Here is a 25,702-nt window from a genome sequence, read left to right as displayed (position 1 = left end):
CTGACTTAGCCAATTTTTTTTTCCCAGTTTCAACCAGGAAGCAGGTAAATAATCTCACCTCGCCCTGCTCTACCAAGCCTCGCGCTTCAAACAGTACCTTCCAATCCAGGGCCATATTCGTGCTAGGCAAAAGCACCCTCCCCAGCTGACTTCACCCCTAGCCATGGTTTCTTCACATTCCATCAGGACAAAGGCAATGTGCTAATGCTCTAGGACTGAGCAGTTCTTCCAATTACATAACCTTGCTCTCCCTTTATTCACCAAGAAACACGTGAAGTCATTCTCTGCAAACAGCCTTTCTTAGTCTGTTCTTCAAAGGGTAACCATACCAAAAAAAAAGTTACCTTGTAATACCAGACAAGTTATGAGAAAATGGTGTTTATGATTATGTCACTAAAACACTCTTGCTGTGCAGACCTCGTTTTCCTGGAACTCAATATAAAGACCAGAGATTCTGGCCTCAAACTCAGAAATTCACCTGCCTCTGCCTCTTGAGAGCTGAGATTAAAGGAAGGTGCCACCGCACCTGCTTGAAATACAAATCTTAATCATATCTTAGGGATCATGTTTGCATTGGAATATGAGTCATACAGATCACCTCTTCAAGTAACCTGTATACAGATTCTGTGGAAACCAGATCCTGGAAAATGCAGTACTTTCCAAATGGACTAATTTGCATTGACTCTATCTAAGGGAAGGAAGGAAGGAAGGGGGAGGGGAGCGAAGAGCATACCTGTAATCCCAGCACTCCGGAGAGAGATGCAAGGACTTCTGAGTCAAGACCAACCTGGCCTACAGAGTGAGTTCCAGGATAGCTAAGAGAAACCCTGTCTCAAAAAAATGATCAGAAAGAAAGAAAGAAAGAAAGAGAGAGAGAGAGAGGGAGGGAGGGAGGGAGGGAGGGAGGGAGGGAGAGAGAGAGAGAGAGAGAGAGAACCAAAACAAATGAAAATACATTTGAATTCAAATACTTGTAAATCTGGCTACATAAATGGCATGAGGCATTTAAAAACTCATCTTCAAAAAAGCATATGTATCATGAAAAAAAGAGGATAAATAAGATCTCCAAATGATATTTACAAAGAAAAAAAGTAAAGACAGTAGAGAAATAGAGAGGCACTAAAATACTTGCCTTGAAATTATGAGGAATAAAAATAATACTTTTAGCTCTGCTCCCAACAAAAACTTAGAAAGTCTTCATCTAAGTGAACCAATAACACATGCAAGATCCTCAAAATCATTAGTTATTAAAGAATACAAAGCCAGGTGGTGTTAGCACACACCTTTAATCCCAGCACTTGGGAGGCAGAAGCAGGTGGATCTGAGTTCGAGACCAGCCTGGCCTACAGCGTGAATCCAGGACAGCCAGGGCTACAAAGAGAAACCCTGTCTCAGAAAAACAATAACAAAAAGAAAGGAGAGAGACAGACAGAAAGAGAGAAGGAAAGAAAGGAGAAAGAAATAGAACCTTCATGTGCTGGTAAAGGAAGTACACAATTGCACAAATGTGTTGGGAGTTTGGCACCTCCTCAGGGTTAAAAACCTTAACCTAGTAATTTTACTCCTAAGCATGTCGTACAAGCACACATGAAAAATGAAACATACATTCACAAATGCTTGCAGTAGCATTACTCACAAGAGTCCAACAGTGGCTAAGATCTTTATGTTCATTAATTGATGGGTGGCTGGATAAAATGTGATCAATACATATAATGAATATTTTTGGTCATAAAAAAGGAATAAAGCACTGATACTGTTCATCAAAGTACATATTTTTCAGATTCCATTTACAGAGAAGGTATAGGACAGGCAAATCTAAGGACAGCCTAGGACCACACCTAAGTGGAAAGTGAGTGTTGCTGGGTGAGGGGCTGCTTTGGGCAGTGAAAATGTGTTCTAATTAGAGAGGGGTGATAGGTATAGAAACTTGGAGTACACCAACACTGATTTATACTTTAGATAAATTAACTTTGTGGTATGGGAATTTAAAGCTAGATGTAAGCCTACTGTTTGCAGATTTCTTTGTTTTGTCTTGTTTTTTCAGACAGAGCCTTGCTCAGCATACCTAGAATCCAATATCCTCAGCCTCTGAGTGCTGGAATTATACGAATGTGCCACCATACACGTCCAAAGGGCTAACTATTTTAAGAGTAAGGCTGTGGGCACAGTGAGACGCTTCTAGGGAACTTTTAATTGTCCACGTGTTTACTTGCTTGGTCATACATTGTGGTGACATAATGAGCTGCACACTTGGAAAAGGCCAATGTTTCTAAGTGTATGTTATACATGCAACAAAGATTTTTCAGAAGAGTAACTAGAAGAGCTGGAGAGTTGGCTCAGTGGGTAAGAGCACTGGCTGCTCTTTCAGAGGACCCAGGGTTCAATTCCTAGCACACACATGGCAGCTCACAACTGTCTTTAATTCCAGTTCCAGGAGACTCAACACCTATGGCAAAACAACAATGCACCCAAAATAAAAATAGATAAATTTTACAAAATGCAATTTTAAAAAAGTAACTGGATAAATAACTAGACTAATTTAGAAAATGATTAAAAAAAATATGAAGAGAAGTTTCCAAACAACATGCAGAGCTGGGTTGTGGCATGATGCCTGCTTAGCATACAGAAGGCCTTAAGGACAATCCTCAGCACAAACAAATATAGTATGGTCCCACTTTTTGTAAACTTGTACACACATGGAGTTTACAAAAACAACACTACATGAATATTCACATGACCGTTCTTACTGATCTCCATAGAATTCAAATACAGTGCCTTTTGTTTTCCCAGTTACAGATGTCTGAATTTTTGACAATATTTATTTTTGTAGCCAAAAGACAGCAAATGTATAGCTTTTGCTTGTTTTGAGACAGGGTTTCTCTGTGTAGCCCTGACTGTCCTGGAACTTACTTTCTAGACCAGGCTGGACTCAAACTCACAGAGATCCACTTGACCCTCCCTTCCAAGTGCTAGGTTTAAAGGCATGTGCCACTATACCACCCTTAACAAATGTGTACATTTTAATATTTTTTTAAAGATTTATTTATTATGTATACATTGTTATGTTTGCATGTATACCTGCACACCAGAAGAGGGGATAGATCTCATGTGAGCCACCATATGGTTGCTGGGAATTGAACTTAGGACCTCTGGAAGAGCAGTCAGTGCTCTTAACCTCTGAGCCATCTCTCCAGATCCTTTTTAATGAATTTTAAAGTTTTCTTTAAATTTTAATTTATTATTAGTATGTGTGTGTGATGTGGGAGTGTCATATATCAATCTGTTGATTTCTTTGGCTAAGCAATAAAGAAACTGCTAGGCCCATTTGATAGGCTCACCCTTAGGTGGGTGGAGTAAACAGAACAGAACGCTGGGAGGAAGAGGAAGTGAGGTCAGACTCCACAGCTCTCCTCTCCGGAGCAGACGTAGGAGAGACGCCATGCTACCTGCTCCAGGGAAGACGCACGCTATGAAGCTCCGAGCCAGGATGGACTTAGGCTAGAATCTTCCCGGTAAGCGCACCTAGGGGCGCTACACAGATGATTAGAAATGGGCCAAAGCAGTGTTTAAAAGAATACAGTATCTGTGTAATTATTTCGGGGCATAGGCTAGCCGAGCCAGGCGGCTGGGGTGTTTGGGGACGCAACCCTGCCGCCGCCCCTATTACTACATGTGTGAGTGCTGCTGGTGTGTGCATGCCACTGTGTGCATGCATGTGCATGTGTATGTGTGTGCCGGTAGAGGACAACACACAGGAATTGGTTCTCTCTACTGTGGGTTCCCTGGACCAAACTCAGGTCATCAGAACTATAAAACAAGCACCTTTACCTTCTAGGCTTGGGTAATCAGTGTTCCCCTAGTCTCAGACATTTGAAGACTTAAATCTCTAGTTGGTGGTGCTGTTTGAGGTGTTTAGGAGATATAGCACTGTTAGAGCAATTATGTTACTAGAGACTGACTTTGAGAGTTTAAAGACTCTCTCTCTCCAGGGCTAGAGAGATGATTTAGTGGTTAAGAGCATTAACTGCCCTTCCAGGAGTCACATTGGATTATGGGAAGTTAACAACTGTCTCTAGCTCTCTAGTTCCAAGGGGAATCCAATGTCCTCTTCTGGCCTCTGTGGGTACTGCATGAGCATGGTACACAACATACATGCAGACAAAAAATACACACAAAATAAAAATAATGTTAAAAAAAAAAGGCTTCCCCTGCATGTGGTTCAAGATGTAAACTCTCAGTTTCTAGTTCGAGCAGCCATGCCTCTACTCTGTCATCATGGACTTTTATCCCTCCAGAACTCTTTATGCACAATAAACTTTTTTTCTCTTTGTAGACCAAGGCAGTGTCGAACTCAGAGATCCATTTGCCTCTGCCTTCCAAGTGCTAGGATTAAAGGCATGTGCCACCATACCTGGCTTAACAAATGTTTAAAGCTTTAAATTTTAATTTATTATTAGTATGTGTGTGTGTGCTGCTGGTGTGTGCATGCCACCATGCATGCGTGAATGCGTGTGCAGGTCTGAGTGGTTTTATCACAACAATAGAAAAGTAATTTATATACCTACCATCTCACCAGCCCTCAAAAAACACCTCCTCCAGGGCTTCATGTATTCCAAGCAAACACGCTATCATTGAGCCATATGCCCAACCCCAAGTACAGACCTTATCATTTTGTTTTTGTTATTTGTTTGTTTGCTTGTTTGTTTTTGAGGCAGGGTCTCACTATGTAGCCTCAGCTACCCTGGAATGAGCCGACTAGACTGGTCTTGAAATCACAGAGCTCTGCTTGTCTGTGCCTTCCTAGTGTTAAATTAAAGGTGTGTGCTGCCAAGCCTGGACCCTTAAAAAATTTTAAGAAGGCATAGTGAAGGGATTTAGTAAGAATGAGAATAGAAGTTGATGAATTAGTAAACAGAAATATAGAAATAATTCAAGAATGGGTTTTTGTTGTTTGGTTGGGTTTCGTTTGGGGGTTGTTTGATTTGGCCTTCCAGTACTGGGTGTAAATCTGGGTCTCCATGCATTCCAGGAAATCACTCTACCACTGAGCCATACTCCCAGCCAAGAACAGACTCTTCTTTCTAGTTTTAAAGCAATTTTTTCTAGTCTTTTATTTTGTTTTAATTAATTTATGAGCTTTTTATTTTTTACTTATTTAGTTTTGGTTTTTCGAGACAGGGTTTCTCTGTAGTTTTGGAGCCTGTCTGTCCTGGAACTAGCTCTGTATACTAGGCTGGCCTCAAACTCACAGAGATCCGCCTGCCTCTGCCTCCTGTCTTTCTAGTTTTTGAGAAAGGGTCTCACTATGTACCTTAGCTGGCCTGAAATTAGCTATTAAAATCAGGCTGGCCTTGAAATCAGATATTTATCTGTCTCTGCCTCCCAGGTGCTGGGATTAAAGGAGTGTACCAAAAGAATAAATTCTTTTTTTTTTTTTTTTTGGTTTTTTCGAGACAGGGTTTCTCTGTGGCTTTGGAACCTGTCCTGGAACTAGCTCTGTAGACCAGGCTGGTCTCGAACTTACAGAGATCCGCCTGCCTCTGCCTCCTGAGTGCTGGGATTAAAGGCGTACGCCACCATCGCCCGGCCCAAAAAAATAAATTCTTTAAAGATAATCATTTAGGGGCTGACAATATGGTTCCGTGGGCACAGGAACCGGTCACCAAGCCTGGTGACCTGATCTTCAGCACTCAAATGGTAAAAGAAGAGAAGCGACTCCTACAAGCTGTCCTCTGACCTCCACACCAAGTCATGGCAATCAAAGGCACAGGGATACACAAACACACCTAAAATAATTTTTTTTAATTAAGTAAAGGTAATTATTTAAAAACTAGTAATAGGGGGCTGGCGAGATGGCTCAGTGGTTAAGAGCACTGGCTGCTCTTCCAGAGGTTCTGAGTTCAATTCCCAGCAACCACATGGTGGCTCACAACCATCTGTAATGAGATCTGGTGCCCTCTTCTGGCACGCAGGTATACATGGAGGCAGAATGTTGTATACATAATAAATAAATCTTTAAAAAAAAACTAGTAATAGGACTCTATTCTGCTGTCTGGTTGCCATGCAAGCTGTTCTGCACTGCCAGACCCTCCTCATGACAACAGATTCTGACATGCTCACAAGCATATCGTAAGGTAGCTATCAAAAGCAAACAGCACCTGGAAGACAGGGCATAAGGAGTACGCCTCAAGTCTTTGTTTTTTGTTGTTGTTTTGTTTTGTTTTTTGAGGTAGGGTTTATGCTGGAACTCACTATGCGGATCAGATTGGCAGAAAACTCACAGATCTGCCTGCCTTGCCTCTTGCCTGGCTGAGAAGTGCCTAAAGACTGAACTTCAGAGGATGCCAGCTCTGTTTTCAGCACCTACATCAGGCAATTCACTTAGACCTGCAAATCCAGCTTCAGTGACCCGGACTCCCTCTTCTAGCAGGTACACACCTTTAATTCCAGAACTCAGGAGGCAGAAGAATGGAGACGCAGGTGGATCTCTGTGAGTTCAAGTTCCAGACCAGCTGGAGATACATAGTGAGACCCTGAAACTCTGCCTTAAAAAAGAATAAAAGAAAGAAAAAGGAAATGAAATTGAATTAAATAAACTAAAATGAGAGATGGATAATAACTCTCACCATCAAATATTTTTCTATGAAATATTTGCTACCACAATCCTAATTACCAGTAATGGCATGAAAAGGCATCTCTCATGAATACATCAAAACCTCAAATACCAATAAGTAAATCCAGAATTATTACACTTACTCCAGAAATTCTGAGGCAACACCATATTGAAAATAAAATTCAGCATGCAAATAGCTCAAAAGACAAAACAATAAGGGGTGTGTAATTTGAAGAGAATGTGGCAAAACTGAGAAAAAAAACCGTATAAACAAAAATTATCTTTCACTTGTCAGGCTCCAACGACAGTCAGTCAATCCAACACGCTCAAGAGACTTCATAACTATAAAGTTATAGTCTAGCTGCAATAGAAAAACACAAATGGGAAACCTAAGAAAACTCTTATGAAAAAAAATTAAACAAAACATTCCCCCAAATTCAGGTTATCAAGTCAGTTTAGAGCCAGGAATAGAGTACACACCTATAACCCTAACACTTGAGGACCCTCAGGTAGAGCAGGAGGATCACAAATTTGAGGCCAGCCTGGGCTACACAGATTCATTGTTTAAATTAGTAAATTTACAAAAATCAACATATTTATCTAACAGCAGGATTCAAAAAACATGATGAAAAATTCCTGTTAAAAGCAATAATAAAGGCCGGGCGGTGGTGGCGCACGCCTTTAATCCCAGCACTCGGGAGGCAGAGGCAGGCGGATCTCTGTGAGTTCGAGACCAGCCTGGTCTACAAGAGCTAGTTCCAGGACAGGCTCCAAAACCACAGAGAAACCCTGTCTCGAAAAACCAAAAAAAAAAAAAAAAAAAAAAAAAAAAAAAAAAAAGCAATAATAAAGCCAGGTGTTGGTGGTGTACGCCTTTAATCCCAGCACTCCGGACGCAGAGGCAGGCAGATCTCTGTGAGTTCAAGATCAGCCTGGTCTACAGAGAGAATTCCTGAGCTGTTACATAGAGAAACCCTGTCTTGAAAAACCAAAAGGCAATGGTAAAAGATATTATAAAACTAACAGTAACAAATGTGAATTACAACTACAAAACCTCACTAATACACTATGGCATGTTAAAAATATAAAGAGAATCACAGCACTAGACAAAAGACTCCACAATGAGAAAATGTTAACCACTTCTCACAGTGGTCTGGGAGTACAGCTTAGTTACCAGATTTACTGCCTAGAGAGGAGGAAGGCCTGGGCTGCACCCTCAGCACTGGATCAGCCAGGCACAGAGGTACACATCTGTAATCCCAGCACTTGGGAGGTGAGGGCAGGGCCATCAAGTATACTTCATACTCTACTGCACAGCAAGTTGATGTGAGCCTGGACTATTAAAACCTGGCCTTAATATTTTTGGGTTTTTTTTGAGAGGGAGGGAGGATAGGGAAACGCCTCACTGAGTATAGTACTTGCTTTGTGGTGGAAGCAGAAGACAATCTGTGGGTAGTTTTGGCCATAAGCCCAACAACCCAAATTCAATCCCCAGGATCCACATGGTGGCAGAAAGAACTCCTACCAGCTGTCCTCTGACTTCCACAGAGGAAGTTCAAAGTCAGCTTTGGTTACATATCACATATTAGTCCAGAGTAGACTGCATGAGACCTGTCCCTTTTAGCCACTCCCCCCCCCCCCCCCAAGAATTCTTGTTTTAGCTTAATTGACAGGACTGGTAACACACATTCATACGTGTGAAGGCCGGAGGCTATGGCTGTCTTCTTCTGTCACTCCCCACCTTACCTTTTGAGACAGGTTTCTGCCACCCCATTGCTGAGATCACAGGTGTGCCCTTGCTGTTTATGTGGGTGCTGGGGTCCAAATGTGGGTGCGCTCTTGACCACTGGACCATGTTCTCAGCCCTGATTTTGTTGTTCTTGAGATAAAGATCTGCTAGGTAGCCCAGGCCAGCTTCAAACTCAGTTTTTCTGCTTTTGTCTTCCCTGTGCTGGGATTACAGGTGTCTAACACCTGTACCTGTTAAAGATTCTTTTTTTGTTATGTTTTGTTCTGTTTTTTTTCAAGAGAGGGTTTCTCTGAGTAGTCCTGGCTGTCCTGGAACTCTCACTGTAGACCAGACTGGCTTTGAACTCACAGAGATCTGTCTGCCTCTGCCTCTTGAGTGCTAGGATTAAAGGTGTGTGCAACTACACCCTCCATAACATGTTATTTTTAAAGTTTATTTTATTTTTATTCATATTTTTGAACTAAATTAGGACCAGTAAGATGTTGGTGGATAAAGAAAAGGCACTGGCCATTAAGCTTGGTGAGATGAATTTGATCCCTGGAAGTCAAATGGTGGAAGGAGAGAATCAACTCCTGCAAGTTTCCTCTGACCTCTGCATGAGAGCCTACACACATGCACAAATAAGAGCTGCACTAGAAAGTTTAGAAGTTATTATTTGCGTGTGTGTTGTCAGGAGACAACTTTGTGGAGTTTGTTCTCTCCTTCCACCTCTCCATGGGTTCTGGGAAGGGAACTCGGGTTGCCAGACGTTCCTGTCAAGTGCTTTTACCTGCTGAGCTTTTCATCATCTCCAGCAGTAATCCTGACAGACTTTTCTGGAGCTGTTGGGGAAGTTTAAAGGGGTAAGATGTGGGTAGAACTACCATTCCATCTGTCCATCCGTCCGTCTATGTGTGCACCTGAGTTAGAGGGATAGCCTGTGCCGTGTGAGTCCCAAGGATCAAACTCAGGCTTGGTGGCAAGGGTAGTAGGGATGGTGTTAGAGTTTATACTCTGAGCTAAGCCAGTTTACCTAGTGAGCCATTTCACCAGCTCCATATCGAAATTATTTAATAACACAGTTGAGATATAAAGATGTTTCCTTTTGAGATAATGTTATTTGGTGAATTGTTATTATTTTTCTTAATATTACATAATTAAAAACCCAAGGCCCAAATTTATTTTAAGACTAATAAATTACCTTGTTTTATATGAAAGAAAGATTTAGAGATTTTAGTTCTTAAGGTTGCTTTAAAAAGGGAGAGCAAATCAAATTGGGTCTGGGCCCCAACCCTTTACCATGTTACTTGCTGTGCCTAGGAACCAGAGAGGGGGCTGCACTGTACTGGGGAAGGGTGTGGCCTGCAAGTGCTTCAGAAAGCAGGTTCTAGGAATGAAGCAGACTGCACTGTGAGGCTGTGCAGGTGTTTCTTAGGCACAAGTGTGTATGCGGTTCACCCGCAGCCTTCCTCAGGAAGTGTTTTGCATAGAGCATATCTGAGAACATGGAGGGAAATGTGGGAGGCAAAGGGAAAGGTGGAGGGGCGGGGACTCATGGTGCAGGTTTTGAGATAGCAGGAAATTAGAGGTAGAATGTGTTGCATATTTCTTCCTGCTCATGAGGGGGTGAGTAATACTTGTATTTTTTGGGAAATTATGCTTCCAACAAAGAGGTTCCATCTCTACTGTTTAAGGTGATAAATTCTTATTCTTATTTTTGGGAGAGACTGTAGTGCAGCCTGGCCTGGATCTCACTGTAGCTAGTCTAGGGTAGACTTGATCTCTGTCAGTCTTCCTGTCTCTGCCTTTTCAGTGCTGGGATTACAAGTGTGAGACATTATCCCTGACCCAAAGGTTGTAACTTCTGAGAAAAGCCAGGGTTATGGAGGGTGTGACTTTATGTATTTATCTGAGATAGCTTCCTATGTGTCCAGGCTGCCCTGAACTCCATATATAGCTGAAGATGACATCAAGATTCTGATACTCCTGAATTCGCCTTCCAGGGGCTGAAATTACATGTCACACCATATCTATCTCTTGGTGCTGGGATCGAACCGTTTGAGGCAGGCACTACACCAGCCCAGCTACCTCTCTGCCTGAGCTTCCTGTGTAACATTTTCTTTTTGTGTATTTATTTGTGCTTGTGGTTTGTCCTCTCCTAATCCAATCCAGAGCTTCACCTTGCCAGATAAGCACTCCACCATGGAGACCCTTCCAGTCCTATACTTCTTTGTGTGTCTGTGTGCTATATATATATGTGAGTGCCACTGTACAGTCATGCCATGGGATGTGGAAGTTCAAAGGACATCCTGCTCTGACATGTGCTACCACACTGGCTCAGAATTCATTTGGAAATATTCTATTCTACCAAAATTTAGACTCAAAATATGTACAGTATTGCTTAAACATTACAGATCAAATCCTAACTTGAGAGGCAGTTGTTGTTTGGGGTGGGGATTCACACATGCTAACCAAATGCTCTGTCTCTGATATTCCAAGTTCACTTCAGTTTTGAGCTCAATAGCAAGTTCACAGAGTTACAGAATTTTTTTAAGAAGTCAAAGTTTTTGACTGGTTGCCATGCTGGTCTTGGGTTTAGGATCTTTCTTTCTTCCTTTCTTTCTTTGTTAATAGCAGCCTTTATCTAAATCTTATAGCTATCGTTAAATAACAATATTAACTTTTTATTTTGTTTTTTGAAACAGGGTTTCTCTGTGAAGCTCTGGCTATCCTGGAACTTAAATCTGTAGACCAGGCTGGCCTCAAACTCACAGAGATCTACCTGCCTTTGCCTTCCCAGTGCTGGACAATAATAATTTCTAACTACTCACAAAAAAGCATGCAGTTTTAATAAAACCTTAAGTAATAAGGTCACTTGAGTCTTAGCTCATGTCCTTGCTATTAAAAAAGCCAGCAACCTATTCCTTTTAAGGAAAAGCCTGCAAACAAGCCTATAATCCCCCACTCAGGTGGATCTCTAAGTTCAAGGCCAGCCTGTTCTACAAAGCCTGCCTCCCACCCAGCCTGAAGCTAAGTTTATTAAGAAACTCAAAGCAGTGTAAGTTTGCATTCTCAAATTGTTCTCAATTGTCTGAATTAATCAATTCTCACTCCACCTACACAGAAAGAAAGGTCTTCCTTCTATGAATTAATCCACATTGTTCGGCAATTTTGAAAGGCAGAATTCATTTTTCCTAAGTATTCACAAGTAAACTCTAGGGCAAAAAAAAATTGAGTTGGTAATTCAAACTCAAAAGTGGGCCATTTTTCTAAAAGTCTGTATTTCACCTAAATTGGACCTTAAATTTCACAGAACGTCTTCTAAACAGTTTCCTAGAATGACCTACCACTGCCCAGCTTATTCCAAACATGTACTGCTTAGCGGAAGACTTACCTACGTCAGAGTCCTGCATCAGGCCACTCACGACCTAACTACTAATAGAGAAATAACAAACATTCCAAGCAATTTGGGGGCAGTTCATTTGGGAACCACTCTGCTGGGTTCTCTTCCTCAAACAACACACTGTCTCAAATATAACACAATTCCAGGCTCTCCAACGAACTAATGCTTGGGATGTTCACAGTCTTATGCTGCTAAATTCTTGCACTTTAGAGTATGACAAATCAGAATTAATCAGAGAAATTAAGGTGGTGTGTTTATGTACACAAACATGTATACAGCAACATGCCAAGGTCAAAGGTCTCACCTACCACCATGTTCTGAAGAGAGGCCTCTTTTTTCCTGCTGCCCCATGATGCAGGCTAGGTAGCCTGCAAGTCTCCAGGCAACTGTCTCCAATTCCAGTTAACCCCATAAAAGTGCTCGGCTGACAGGTGTGCACTACCAGATCCAGGCTTTCCTGTGAGTCCCAGGAATCTCGCATGTCCAGCATTTTACCCACTGAGCATTTCACCAAACTGGAAATGAGGGTAAAAGGCCCTCAAACACACATATCTGTTCTTACACTGATGGGGGGGGAGGACAAGAATACTGAATCGTAACCCTAATCTGTAAACCCCAAGCCAATGTGAGATCCTGTCTCAAAGATCAGCATGGATGGCATCTGAGGAATGACACCTAAGGTGCACCCCAGCCTACAGGGCCAGGGGAGGGGGCAGGGGAATAGAGACTGGGAAAATCAGTTGAAAGCATGTCAAGTTGAAGCAAAAATAGTAGAAGCTAACAAAAAACGAATTGTATTAACTTTAAATACTAGACAAAAACGTAAACCTTTTCAAAAATTCCGTTTTTATTTATCTGGGGGGAGTGGGCATCAAACTGTGTGTGTGGAGGTCGGAGGACAACCTGAAGGAGCTGGTTCTCCTACCATGTAGGCCCAAAGTCTGCAGTCAGGCTGGTAAGCTTGGAGGCAAGAGCCTCTACCTGCTAAGCCATTTCACTTGCCCAAACTTTTACTTATTTTATTTTATATGTATGGGTGTTTTGTTTGTAAGCATGTATGTGTACTGTGTTCATGCCTGACACCTGTGGAGGCCATAAGAGGGCATCAGATTCCCTGGGACTAGAGTTACAGGCAGTTGTGAGCTTCCGTGTGGGTGCTAGGATAGAACCTATGTCCTGTGGAAGAGCAGTCAATGCTCTTAACCACTGGGTCAACTCTACAGCCCCCAAGATTTTTAAAATAAGTATTTGCCCTCTTGTATAAGCGCATGTGTACATTCACACATACTCGGGTACATGTGTGCAGGTGCATGCAATGTATGACGAGTGTGGAGGCTCAAGGCTGACATCAGGAGCCTTCCTCAACTGCTTTAACCTTACTATTCACCGAATCCAGAACTTACTGTTAGAGCTTGTCTAGTCTAGCTGACCATAATCCTAGCACTCAGGAGGCTTAGAAGTATTCAGATTCAACGTCAGTCTGTGCTACATAGTGAGGCTCTAAAAGAGAAAAGAAAATGGAGGAAAATGGTTCTGGAGAAATGGGTTGGTGGCTGAAAGCATGTATTGGTGTCGTGGAGCCCAGCGTTCCATCCCCAGCACCCACTTCTGGCAGGCTCATATCCACCATAACTCCAGCTCTTAGGGACCTAAAGTCCTCTTCTTATGGATAATCACTTCACACATGCACACGCACACTCGTGCACACATACATCTTGCCAGACATGTTGGTACAGATCTTTAATCCCAGCACTCAGAGACTGAGGCAAGTTCTCTGAGTTCAGAACTAGCCTGGCCTACATGGTAAGTCCCAGGGACAACATAGTGAGACCCTAGATAGATAAACGGACGGACGGATGGACGGACGGACAGACAGATATTTTAAAGGGAAGTGCAGCTGGAGAGATTCCCTGCAGCAACATGGCAGCTTACAAACCACTTGGAACTTCAGTTCCAAGGGGATCCAATGCCCTCTTCTGGAATCCTTGGGCACTGCATACATGTGGAGAACAAAGATGCAGGGAAAGCATCCATACACATAAAACAAATTTTCTTAAAAAAAAAATTAAAAGGAAAGGCAGATAGGCAGAAAACAAAGTTTAAAAAAGAAAAAAGAAAACCATTTTCACTAATTGACTCACAACAACGAAGCTTAGAAGCACATCATAAAACTGAGTGGTGGATATTAAGAGTTTATACCTGGGAACAGCTCTGTGGGTAAAGGCATTTGCCACCAAGCCTGATAACCTGAATTCAATCCCTGAAGCCCACATGATGGAAAGGACAACTTCCCGAACGCTGTCATCTGACATCCAGATGTGTGTGCACACACATACACAAAATAAATGCTTTAAAAAAAAACAGATGGGCTCTGGGATGTAGCCCTATTAGTAGAATGCTTGCTGTACACTGGGTGTGGTAACACACTTATATAATCTCAGCACTGAAGAGGTGGAAGCAGAAGGATCAGAAGTTCAGTCACTCTCAGCAACATAAATTTGAGGCAAATGAGCTGCGTAAGTCCCTATCTCAAAAAATATTTAAAGGAAACACATGGTTAATTTAAAACAACTATTAACACATATCCCAGACTAGTTATTTTTTTCTAGTGGTAGCAATATAAAATCAACTTCTATGCTTACAGAGAGAGAGAATCAAAACACACAATACTTAAAGCCAGGATGGTTGGCAGAGGGCTGTAATCCGAAAACTCAGGGGGCTGGGCAGGATGACCAAGAAAAGACTGCCCAGTAACACAGACAGCCTGTTTCCAACAAAGCAAACAAAACCCCTGGAGAGAAGGCTCAGTGGTTAAAAGCACTTGCTGCCCTTACAGAGGACCCAGGTTAGGCTCCTAGGCAGCTCAAGGCCTCCCCTGCTAACTCCAACTCCAAGGGATCCCACGTCCTCTTCTAGCGTCCATGGACATGCTCACATGAGTAACACACACACATATAAATAAAAATAATAGAGATAAACATTTTTAAAACTAAATTAGTGAGAACATGTAGCTAATAGACACGATACAGCTTTCTAGAACAGTCATTCTAGCCTTACGAGAATAAAGGTAAACAAGCAGATACACACACCTTCTTCTGAAGTACTTTTCAATTATAATTTCAGAATAGAAAAAATGTCCCAGGCACAGTCTTGTGCTTTTTAAAGCTTCAAGTATCTAGCAGGAAGTAGATTTAAAGCTCTGAAACACATTCACTTAAACGCGCTCTTGTCAGCATCACAACGCTCCATTCTCCACTTTTGGATGCTGTCTCCAGACAATTTTGAATCCCCGCCTGACTTTTCCTTACCAACAGGAACTTGGATACCATCTTTACCCCGCCTGCCCCATTACTCGGTTGTGCTCAGGGAATTATAATTACAGTGACCCCGCTTCTCAGAACATCCGCAGAGCACAAAGCCTCTTTGTATGATTTCGGGAAGGGTGTGCTTTCCAGGCTCACGGGGAAAAGGATGAGTAGCAGCAGTGGAGGAAGAAGAGTTGGGTCTGCTATGGTGGTCTTGGTTCTGGCTGGATACTGTCCGTAGGGGCTTTCTTTTCTCCGCCCCCCACTCCCCTTTATCTTTTTCTTTTAGAGATAAAGTCTTGCAAGGTAGCTCTGGGTGGTCTTATAATACTCACTATGCAGTCCAGGCTGGCCTCAAACTTCCAGCAATCCTCCTGTCTCAGCCATACTCAGTCCTTGGGGGTTTTTCTTGTGAGTGACCGACCATCAAGAACCCTGCTTAGCCCATCCTGACAGACAGACACAATCACTAGGTCCAGAAGGCCAGGGAGCAGAACCACGGGGAAAGCAAGCGACCTGCTTGAAGGGCCCATCTTGGAACCTCAGCACTGGCTGGCATGAGGGCTGCTCTAGGGCATCTGCGCTCAGGCTACGTTTTACTGTCACTACCGGGACATACTCAGATATGCATTGGGCAGCAGTTAGAATCTGGGAGGGACACAGACCTAGTTGTCTGTTAAGCAAGACAGCTTACAATACAGCAAGCAAACAAAACACTCTGTGTCAGTCACAGCAGCTCAGCCCTCAGCTTTTGTGAAGGGCACTATGAAATGAAGTCAGTTTTACTTCCAGCTGACCCAGCCTTAGCTTGGCTGGCAGGCGGTGCTAAAATGTGCGACTGCACAGTGAGACAGGCAGGCACCTTCTCCTCAACTCCAGGAGCACGCCAACACCACAGAGCGCCCTACCGCCTGGCAGCTCGCTATTCCATACAAACATCTCTTCCTCTTACCACTTTTCTCCACTGTCTCAATGAACCAAATCATTATATTCAGGAAAATGCACATATTCTCACTCCTTTATTTCTACACAGATTTTACCCCCAAAATGGAAAACGCAGAAATAGCTTTCTGTATCATGACCTGACAAGAGACAGGGTAAAGCCAGTCATCCTACCCCTACCCAACATCACTCCAGTTTCTGTTCTACTCCAAAACAGCACTAATATTCAGTTAAGAAAAATGGGAAAGAAAAAGTTAAATCATTTTGGACAGGGTCTACAATAAGATCTGTCTATCCTTGTGTGGCACAAGGCCATTTTATTTTCATGAAACATTTCTATTTACATATAATTCCTTGCAGACATTAACAAATGGATTTCTCTATCCAGCACCTCAAATTTTAAAATAATAAAAAGGGCAACAGAACTCACTTCACACGCAGCTCTCCCTTGAGCCACCAAGGATATCACTTGACCATGCCAACTGCTCTGAAACACTCTGCCATAATTTGCAAAGGCAGTAGGAAGTCCAGTCTGTCCTTGGTACACACTCCCCCTTCCTCTCTTCAAGAAAAAAAAAAATGAAACAGCAGGAAACATAAACAAAAACTTCATGGAAAATACAAATGGGCAAATATTTTTTAAATTGCCCATTTAAATATTTTTTAAAAGCCTCAGGTCTCAGAAATTCAGGAATGCCACGATAGCATGAGAAGGAACTAGAGTTAGAAAAATAATATTATACAACTCCCCAAGCGTCTGTAAGAGCAAAAATGGTTCACAGCTACTTTCTCGCCTTCATTTTAGCATCACCTTGGTCTTTCTCATTCTGTTTTTCCATAAACCATTTTCTTGCTTTTTCTGCATGAATTTCTGCACTCTCGTAATAAAGTTTACCATATAAAGTTGAATTCTTTGATTTAGGTTCATGTAGTATTAAGAAGCCAGGACTTAAATCCTCTAATGATAAGTCAAGGTGGAGATCTGGGAATATTTGTCAGTGGTGAAATACTCACTCACCACTGAGCTGCTAGGTTCAACTCTCAGAAGGACCAAAAAAATAAAAAAATTTAAAAAAGGATTAAGGATGTAACTAAGTGGGTGGAGTACCTCCCTAGCATGCACAGAGCACCAAGTAAAGACTGCAATCCCAGCGCTCAGGTGGTGGAGACAGGAGGATAAGAAGTTCAACAGGCCAACATTACAAGTCTGAGACCAGCCTGAGATACATGAGACCCTGTCTCAAAACAGCAAACAAACAAGAAAAATTCACATGAGAATTCTTTTAGGGGGCTGGAGAGATGGCTCAGTGGTTAAGAGCATTGCATGCTCTTCCAAAGGACCCAAGTTCGATTCCCAGCAACCACATCTGTAATGAGGGCTGGTGTCCTCTTCTAGCAGGCATATATGCAAACAGAATATTGTATCCATAGTAAATAAATATTTAAAAAAAAGAAGAGAATTCTTTTAGAGCCTCAAATCCATCACCAAGCCAGGCTTCAATACAGAACCACAGTAAGTATGGATGATACAGTCACTGCTGAACCCAGAGGCCCAAAGCTGGCAGGTCGTGCCAGGTAACACTTCATTTCTGTGAGACAGAAACAGGTGCCCTTCTGAGCATATGCAGTGCCCATCTCTTAAAATGTGTATCTATTTAGTGAGGGAAGGGGCATGTCACGTGGAAGTCAGAGGAGAGCTTGCAGGCATCTCTCCTTCCACCATGTGGGTCTCCAGGACCAAACTCCGGTCATCAAACTTGCTGGCAAACAACTTTATCCACTAAGCCATTTTGTCAGCCCTTGGGTGCTTATCTGACAAAAGGTTTCACCCTCACTTGCTACCTAAAATAGGCAGTCTTGTTCTGGAGGTCATATAGAGCAGCCCTGTTTAAAATAAATTAAGTTAACCAATTAATTTAAAAAAAAATTCCAAACCACTTGAAGCTATGCTGTGTTGTGGAAACTCATTCTGCCTTAATAATATATATTATATATATATATATATATATATATATATATATATATATATATATATCGATCGTTGTGGCTCAAATTACAATGCTGTACCTCTAAAATGGGTTATCAGAAAGCACCTCAGCAAAAACAGGCATTTCACAAATTTCATCATCAGAAACTCTCACCTAATATAAAAGTCTTTTGTTGTTTTGGTTTGGTTATTGTTTTTTTGAGACAGGGTTTCTTTGTGTAGCCTTGGCTGTCCTGGAACTCACTTTGTAGACTGTTTTAATAAATGAAGTTTGCCTGAAGATTAGAAAGCAAAGCAGCCATACCAGTTAGTCATACAGGCTAGGAAGTGACACACACCTTTAATCCCAGGACTTAGGAGACAGAGGCAGACGGATCTCTGTGAGTTCAAAGCCACCCTAGGCTATACAAAATTGCATCTGTCTAAAAGAGAAACAGAGCTCACACAAAGGTGATCCCAGCACTTGGGCTCACGCACCTTTAATCCCAGCACTAGGGAGGTGGAGGCAGCAGCAATATGGCTGGACAGAGAGAGGAAATAAAGGGAAAGAGACAGGAACTCAGTGGAGTGTGGAGTCTGAGGATTCATGGAGACTGGATCTCGCTCTTTTGGTCTGAAGATTTGGCAGAGATAAAAGGTTTTTCTAGTGGTTGACTGCTTTGCTTTTCTGATCTTTAAGATGAACCCCAATATCTGTCTCCGGGTTTTCATTATTCATGCTACAGACCAGGCAGGCCTTGAATTCACAAGATCTGCCTGTCTTTGCCTCCCAAGTGGTGGGATGAAAGGTGGTTGCCACCATGCCCGGATAATTCTTAAATGAATTAAAATTAAAACTTAAATGGAAGAAGACTACGAGTATAACATCTAAGGAAAACTAGTCAATTTGGGAGAGGAAACTTCCAACTCAAGGAGTAAGCAGTTGTTTCCTAATACGTAACTATAATGGTTTCAAAGGGCTGAAGCTCAATTGTAAAAAATAAGCCAAAACACTACAACAATCTCCATTATCTGCAGATCGGTAAACCACTTTTCTCTTAAGAAAGGAGGGAGGGAGACCTGAAAGATGGCTCAATCAGGTAAAGGTACTTGTGGCCAAGTCTCATGACTTGACTTCAACCCTTGGAACCTGCTTCGTGAGGGGGAAAATTAACTCCTGGATGTTGTCCTCCAACCTCTGCATCTGCATCCACCTAACACAGAACAAATAAATAAACGTAAAGAGAAAAGGCAGGCACGGGAGCTGAGAGTGTGGCTCAGGGGAATGTGTTTATTAGCATGGGCATGACTTTGACATCAATCCCCAGCCCCTCAAACTCCTGCACATTTACCTTTTGGGGTCTGCTTTCTGTTAGACCTCTTTTTGTTCTTCCAACTATAAACTGACATAGTTGACAATGAAGTAGAAGCCTGTAAAGTCTAGTAAAAAGTCCTCTTAAGTGAGCCCCTTGGCTACCTGCATAAGAGGAATTGGCGAACTGGAGTAAGTTGGGTATAGTCAAGAGGGTATGCATACCTCAAATCCTAGCAGTGGGGAACTGAGGCAGGAAAATATGGGGTTCATGACCAGCCTCAGCTATACAGATAACTGGAAGCCAGTTTGAACTACATGAGACCTTGCCTCAAAAAATTAGAAAGAACACTGGAGACTTAGCTTAGTTGGGACTTAGTTTAACCTAGCATGCACCAAACCCCAACACAGCATAAAATGGGTGTGGTGGTGCAATCCCATCACTCAGGTGTAAGCAAAAGGATGAGAAATTCAAGATCATCCTCAGCCACATATAGCAAGTCTGACGCTAGCCTAAAACATGAGACTATCTCTTGTGGAAGGTGGGTTAGAAAACAGGCTATGGATAATGACATGCAATCCTACTATTAGCATAATTTTAATGAGTATACATGGGTAGTATGTATGACCACACATACAACATGTTCACATGTTGGGAATGCACGTGTATCCAGGTGTGAATGCATTCCTATGGCAGCCAGAGGTTGGCATCGTGTCTTCTTAGATGATTCTCTACCTTGGGTCTGTCACTTGAACCTAAAGCTTGCCAATTTAGCTAGTCTAGCTAGCCAGTTTATTTGGGGATCCTCTGTCTCTAGCTCTGGAGCACTGGGATTACAGGCGGTTACCCAGCATTTGCCTGGTGCAAAGTATCTGAACTCTGGTCTTCACGCTTGCTCAGCAAGCATTTTACCCACTGAGCCATCTCCCTAGCTGCTCCCTCATTCTTCCTTCGGGGACCTATGCCTGCACTCAGAAGCCAGACTCCAAGTGACCAGCATCACGTATCATATGGTCCAAATCATACCCAGACATGGAGCAGGAACAAAGTACAGCCTGAGGAGGAGCCTGGAGACAGGCTAGTGACCATCGGCGTAGGGGCCATCTTCCACCTGGTGGATCAGAGTGTGGAGCAGCATTTACATTGGAACAAAACTCAAACTGCTGATCTAGGCCCACTAGAAAATTTGCAAAAACTAGAAAAGTCCTCCACATCCGTCAGCAAGTCCAAGATAAAAGTTATCTGTGGTGGAGAGAAACAGCTCAGCAGTAGAGAACTGGCCACTTGTCCCAGCACCCACACAGCTGTTCAAAACCCTAACTCCAGGTCTGGGGGATCCAAAGCCCTCTTCCAGCCTCCTCAGGCACCAGGCATGCTGCACTACACAGTCAGACATGCAGGCAAAACATCCACACGTATATTTTTTAATTGGAAATAATTTTAAAGCCAGGTGGTAGTGGCGCACACCTTTAATCCCAGTACTGGGGAGGCAGAAGCAGGTGGATCTCTGTGAGTTCGAGGCCAGTCTGGTCTACAGAGCTAGTTCCAGGACAGTTAGGGCTGTTACACAGAAAAACCCTGTCTCGAAAAACAAAATAATAATAATAATAATAATAATTTTGAAAGTGTTTTGTTGTTTTTGTTACTCATGGCAAAACTAGGTTACAGGTGAGAAAGGCAAACAAGGAGGAGCCCCAGTGCCCACTACACTGGGTTGGACGAGAAGCTGCAGTTACAGCCCCAGTGCCCACTACACTAGGTTGGACGAGAAGCTGCAGTTACAGCCCCAGTGTTACAGGATAAAACTGTGTTCCATAAACAAAAAAAACGCTTTACATATGAGAAATATCTCAGATATTTGGAAAATATTTAAAATAATGTACTTAATCTTTATACACTACATCCAACATTAACAAATCTTAATTTGTAATTACCTGACTTGAGTTTAAGTAATATTAAGTATAATTAAAGTTCTTTGCATACCAGTCTTAGTCCATGCCTCACCTTCTCTACCCAAAGATAAGCACTACTTGTGATTTTTTGTAGTTCCCATGCATGTGCTTACATTACTATACATATATATAACCACAAACAGTCTTGGGTTTTCAAAATATACAAGTGGAAAAATTGTGCAAAAATTCTTGTGGGATTTGTTTTCCCAATCCGTATCAAGTTTCTGATATACATCCACTTTAATGCATTAGCTATAAATTTCCTGGGGTGGAGGGCTGAGACAAGTTTTAAGCAGCCCATGCTGGCTGTGAACTTGTTCTACCTCTAAGTACTAGAATTTCAGGTATGTGACACCACTGCTGCTCTTATTTATTTTTTCACAGTGCCGTAACGTTTAGTCATGTGGGGCCTTGGGCATGTATTCAGTGTGCGAATGAATGCACATGTTTGCAGGTATCCTGCACACACATGCTCATGTGAAAGCTGGAGGCAGTGTGGGGTACCTGGGACATCTACCACTGTTCACCAAATTTTTTGAGGCAGTCTCTCACTGAATCTATAGCTAGACTGGCTAGCCATTAAACCCACAGCAGACACCTATCTCCACACTGCCGCCCCACCCCAATATTAGGGCCTGCAGGCAAACGCTGCACCAGCTGGCTTTTACAATCCAAAGCTGGTTCTTCATGCTTTCAAGGCAAGCACTTTACCTGGAGACCCACCATCTCTTCAGTCTGTACGAGGAAAGTCTTTCTAAAAATTGATGTATGGCCCTATTGGTGCCATCCACAGTGGAGCTGCAATAGAATTCTTGTACTTCTTTTGTATTTATTATTGTCTTTACACATTTTAGATAGATGGGCATGTCAACCAGCTGTCAACTAGATATTTGTTACACTACTACTCTCCAAGGTGGTTTGTACACACTTACATCCTCACCAACAGTATATAAAAGTACAATCCCTTAATCCCAGACCTCAAGAAGCAGGGAAGGTTGATCTTTTTTGTAAATTCAAGGCCAACTTTGTCTACACAGCAAGTTCCAGGCCAGCCAGGACAACATAGTGAGACCCTGTCTTTAAATCAAAGTGTTTTTCCAGGGCTGGAAACATAGTTTTACGGCAGAGTTCTTGCTAACATTTGTGGGAGGCGCTAGGGTCTATCCCCAGCCTGAGGACAGCAAAGCACAAAAGAAAACTACCCTACAGTCTCACTACTGCTCACCAGGGCACTTCCGTTCTGCTGGCTGATAGGCGTTGAAAGGGCTTGCACTGCTGTCCAGGCTGAACTTGTCTGATCACAGGTCAGGTCTTTGATAAATATTTTTTTCCTTTTTTCTTTTTTGGTTTTTCGAGACAGGGTTTCTATGTGTAACAGACCTAGCTGCCCTGGAACTCACTCTGTAGATCAGGTTGGCCTCGAATTCACAGAGATTCACCTGCCTCTGCCTCCCAAGTGCTGGGATTAAAGGCCTGCGCCGCCAGCAGTGGGCCAAATAAATTTCCTTATACATATATGTGCATGTTATGTAGACCTATCTGCTAAATATGTTTCTTCTAGTCAGGATTTGTTTGTACTAACAATCTACCTTCTTATTACATTTCAAAACAGGATCTTGAGGCTGGAGAGATGGCTCAGAAGTTAAGATCACTGACTGCTCTTGCAGAGGGCCCAGGTTCAGATCCCAGCACCCACATGAAGGTTCACAGCAGCCTGTAACTCCAGTTCCAGAATATCTGACACCCTGCCCACCCTCCGTGGGCACCGCATATATGTGATGCACATACATACCTGCAGACAAAACACACACATGCGCGCGCACATAAAATAAATCTTTAAACACACACACAACACGAAACAAAATTCCAGGATCTTCCTGAGTTGACCAGGCTTCAAACTGGCTGGCTTCCTACTTGCTGTGGTGACCAGCGGGTCTGGACCTCTCAATCCCTCTACAGCAGTCTCCGCACAGCCCTGCCAGGATTACAACCCCAGGGCACCCTCCCAGCAGCCAAGATGTAAAGCTCCGGTAAAGTGCAGGACAGTAAAGAAAGAGCCAACTTGAAAGAGTCAATCTGGACAAAGGCCTTAATTAATTCGTTTGCTAATTAGTCTCGCTCTTCCTTCTTTTGTCAAGCCTTACTTCCAAGACAATACCGGAGGCACTTTGGGGCCTGGATCCTTAGGGGTGAGAAGGAAGGGAGGATGCTAAGGCCAGCCTGGGTCTATAAAAATATTACAACTGTCCTTACCCAAAGAACACGAAACCTGTCAGACCCATAGGTACACTCAACATTGTAGACAGCATTCAGTTCACAGAGACTCATTTCAAACTTACCACATTTAGCTTCCTCTTTGAAGCATCTCAATCTTCTACCCTCCTCCTTCCCCTTCAGCAATCCCTTTATCTCCTTTCCCTCACGATAACTGCACCCTCTCCTTTTCCCCATTCCACGGCTGCTATTGGACTTTCTTCAGCACCTGCTATCTGTTTGCTGCTTTTTCCTTCTCTGGAACTGACCTCCTCTCTCCTTTTCTAAGACGCACTCAGAGAAAAAGCAACTCACCTAATCACCCCAAATGAAAACGGATTTCTCCTGCATTGTCTAGCCGGCAGGAGAGGGACTTGTCCAACCCTCCCAACTTCCTTCCCCCTTCAGGCCTGGGGCAGCTGCTCTTCCTCTGGAAATTCTCCTAAGTGGGTAAGTCCAGACCAGCTAGAAAAAAAAAACCTCGCGTGGCCTTCTGTGGCATGCATGCTTTTACCAGGGCCAGGTATGTATTTCTGTTCGGGGCAGTTTCCTGGAAAAGACACCTTCTGAGCAGGCCTCCTTCCCCATTCCCGCTGGGCTAGCTTAAGCCTGTGCAGTGATGAAACGGGTGACCTGGAGACCAAACGGTCCCTGGGATAAGTTTCCAAAGCTCTCCTCCACTACCTCAATAAAACCCTCTCGGAGCACAGAGACCCCCACCCCCGGCAGGAGTCTTTCTCCCTCCGGCTCCCCAAATCAGCTTCCCAGGGCACCAAGCTCCCAAGGCTGCTCCCGTTTCTCTTTCCCACCCCTCCTGATCAGCCCCAAATGGGTTAGCTACCCTGGTGGGTGTGCCAGGGAGCAGGCCCCAGCCCCGTCCTCCCAACCACTCTAGTTCTCAGGGGGTAGTGACTCTGCCTCCTCCCAGCCCCCTCAGCCAGCGGCCCGCGCCAGCTCCAGGGTGGCCCTGGTTCCTAGCCAAAACACGACTCGAGCTGGCTTTTGTGACCTTGGGCAAGTCACTTCCCCCGGTAAGCCTCAGTTTACTCCCTGGCCGAAACGAGTCCTCCCGAGGTCCTGCCCTGCCCACCCCGCAGGAGGGGGCTGCCCAGCGGGTGCGAAAACGTTTTGTGAGGCGCTCAGCCCCGCAAAGGTGCGGGGCTCCCGGGGGCTCCCGGGCTGGACAAAGCTGTGGCGGCCAAGGCTCCTCCCTCTCCGCGGGACCCCTGCCCCGGGCTGACCCTCGCCCCTCCCCGCCCGGCCCGCCCCGCCGGCGGACCCCGTACCTGCTCCGGACGCTCTGCCGCAGGCGCCGCCACCCTGCGTCCCGGTCCGAAGAGGCCCGTGGCCCGGAGGGCTAAGGCGGCCGGCGGCGGCAGGCTCGGGCCGGGGCGGCGGCGGTGGTGGCGGGGGGCGCGGGCGGCGCGGGGGCCCGAGCTCGGCGGGGCCCGGCCTGGGAGACGACGGCCGAGGCTGGAAGTGCGCGGCGGCGGCAGCGGCAGCTGAGGTGGCGGCGACCGCGACCGCGGCGGCGGCGCTTCCGCTCATGGCGGGGCCGCGGGCAGCAGCTCGGGCTGCGACTCGACTCCGGCACGGCGGGCGCTGGCTGGGCCCGGGCCGGCGGCGAAGGAGGCTGTGGCGGCGACGGAGGCGGCTCCCGGCGGGCCAGAAGGCGGAGCCCGGCCGCGGCGGAGGGGGCGGGGACGCCGGGGGGTGGGGAGGCCGCGCCGCGCCGCCAATGAGCGCCAGACTCCGGGCCGTGGCTCCCGGGCGGCGTCCAGAGGGGGGATCCTCGGCCGCCGCGGCCCTCCCAGGCGGGGAGCCCCGGACCGAAGCCCTCCGCACGGGCACCCCCCTACCGCGCGCTGCCCCGCCTCCGGCCCGCCCCCGGGGCGCGGCCGCGAGCCTCAGGGCCCAGGCCGCTCGCTGCGCAGGCCTTGCCGCTCCGCCGCCTCGGGCGGTGTCTGCTCCGGGGAATGTGCCCGGGTCCGCCCGGGGTAGCCTCAGCCCGCCCGGCGTTCCGCGGCCTGCGCTGCCCTGGCCTGCTTCCTGCTGCTGCCCCCTGCACGTCGGTCCTCCCTCTCGGCTGTTTCCTCAAAGTTTGTGCTTTTGAGACACTTAGGAAAGAAACTCTCCCTTCGCTTCTGAGGCTGATTGGTGAAAGATGAGTCTCCGCGGACCCCCAGAGGACCGCAGAGGCGGAGACCGAAGAGTTGGAGATGAGCG

General features: G+C 44.7%; 1 protein-coding gene across 3 annotated transcripts in view; it reads right to left on the bottom strand.

Moving 5' to 3' along the window:
* Nucleotides 1-25,139, bottom strand: part of Rnf38 (ring finger protein 38) — a 91,831-nt gene extending 66,692 nt beyond the window's left edge. Inside the window, exon 1 of one of the 3 annotated variants that reach the window (XM_075967323.1) lies at nt 24,763-25,139. In XM_075967323.1, the coding sequence (XP_075823438.1) occupies nt 24,763-25,024 (262 nt within the window). In that variant the 5' untranslated portion in view covers nt 25,025-25,139. The remainder of the gene's footprint in view (nt 1-24,762) is intronic. The other 2 variants (XM_075967322.1, XM_075967321.1) reach the window with 2 other exon arrangements.
* Nucleotides 25,140-25,702: the final 563 nt, after the last annotated feature.

Source organism: Microtus pennsylvanicus, chromosome 3 (genome assembly GCF_037038515.1).
Source record: "Microtus pennsylvanicus isolate mMicPen1 chromosome 3, mMicPen1.hap1, whole genome shotgun sequence".
Lineage (NCBI taxonomy): Eukaryota > Metazoa > Chordata > Mammalia > Rodentia > Cricetidae > Microtus > Microtus pennsylvanicus.
The sequence above is the reverse complement of the archived record's forward strand: the minus strand, read 5'-3'. Positions and strand labels throughout refer to the sequence as shown.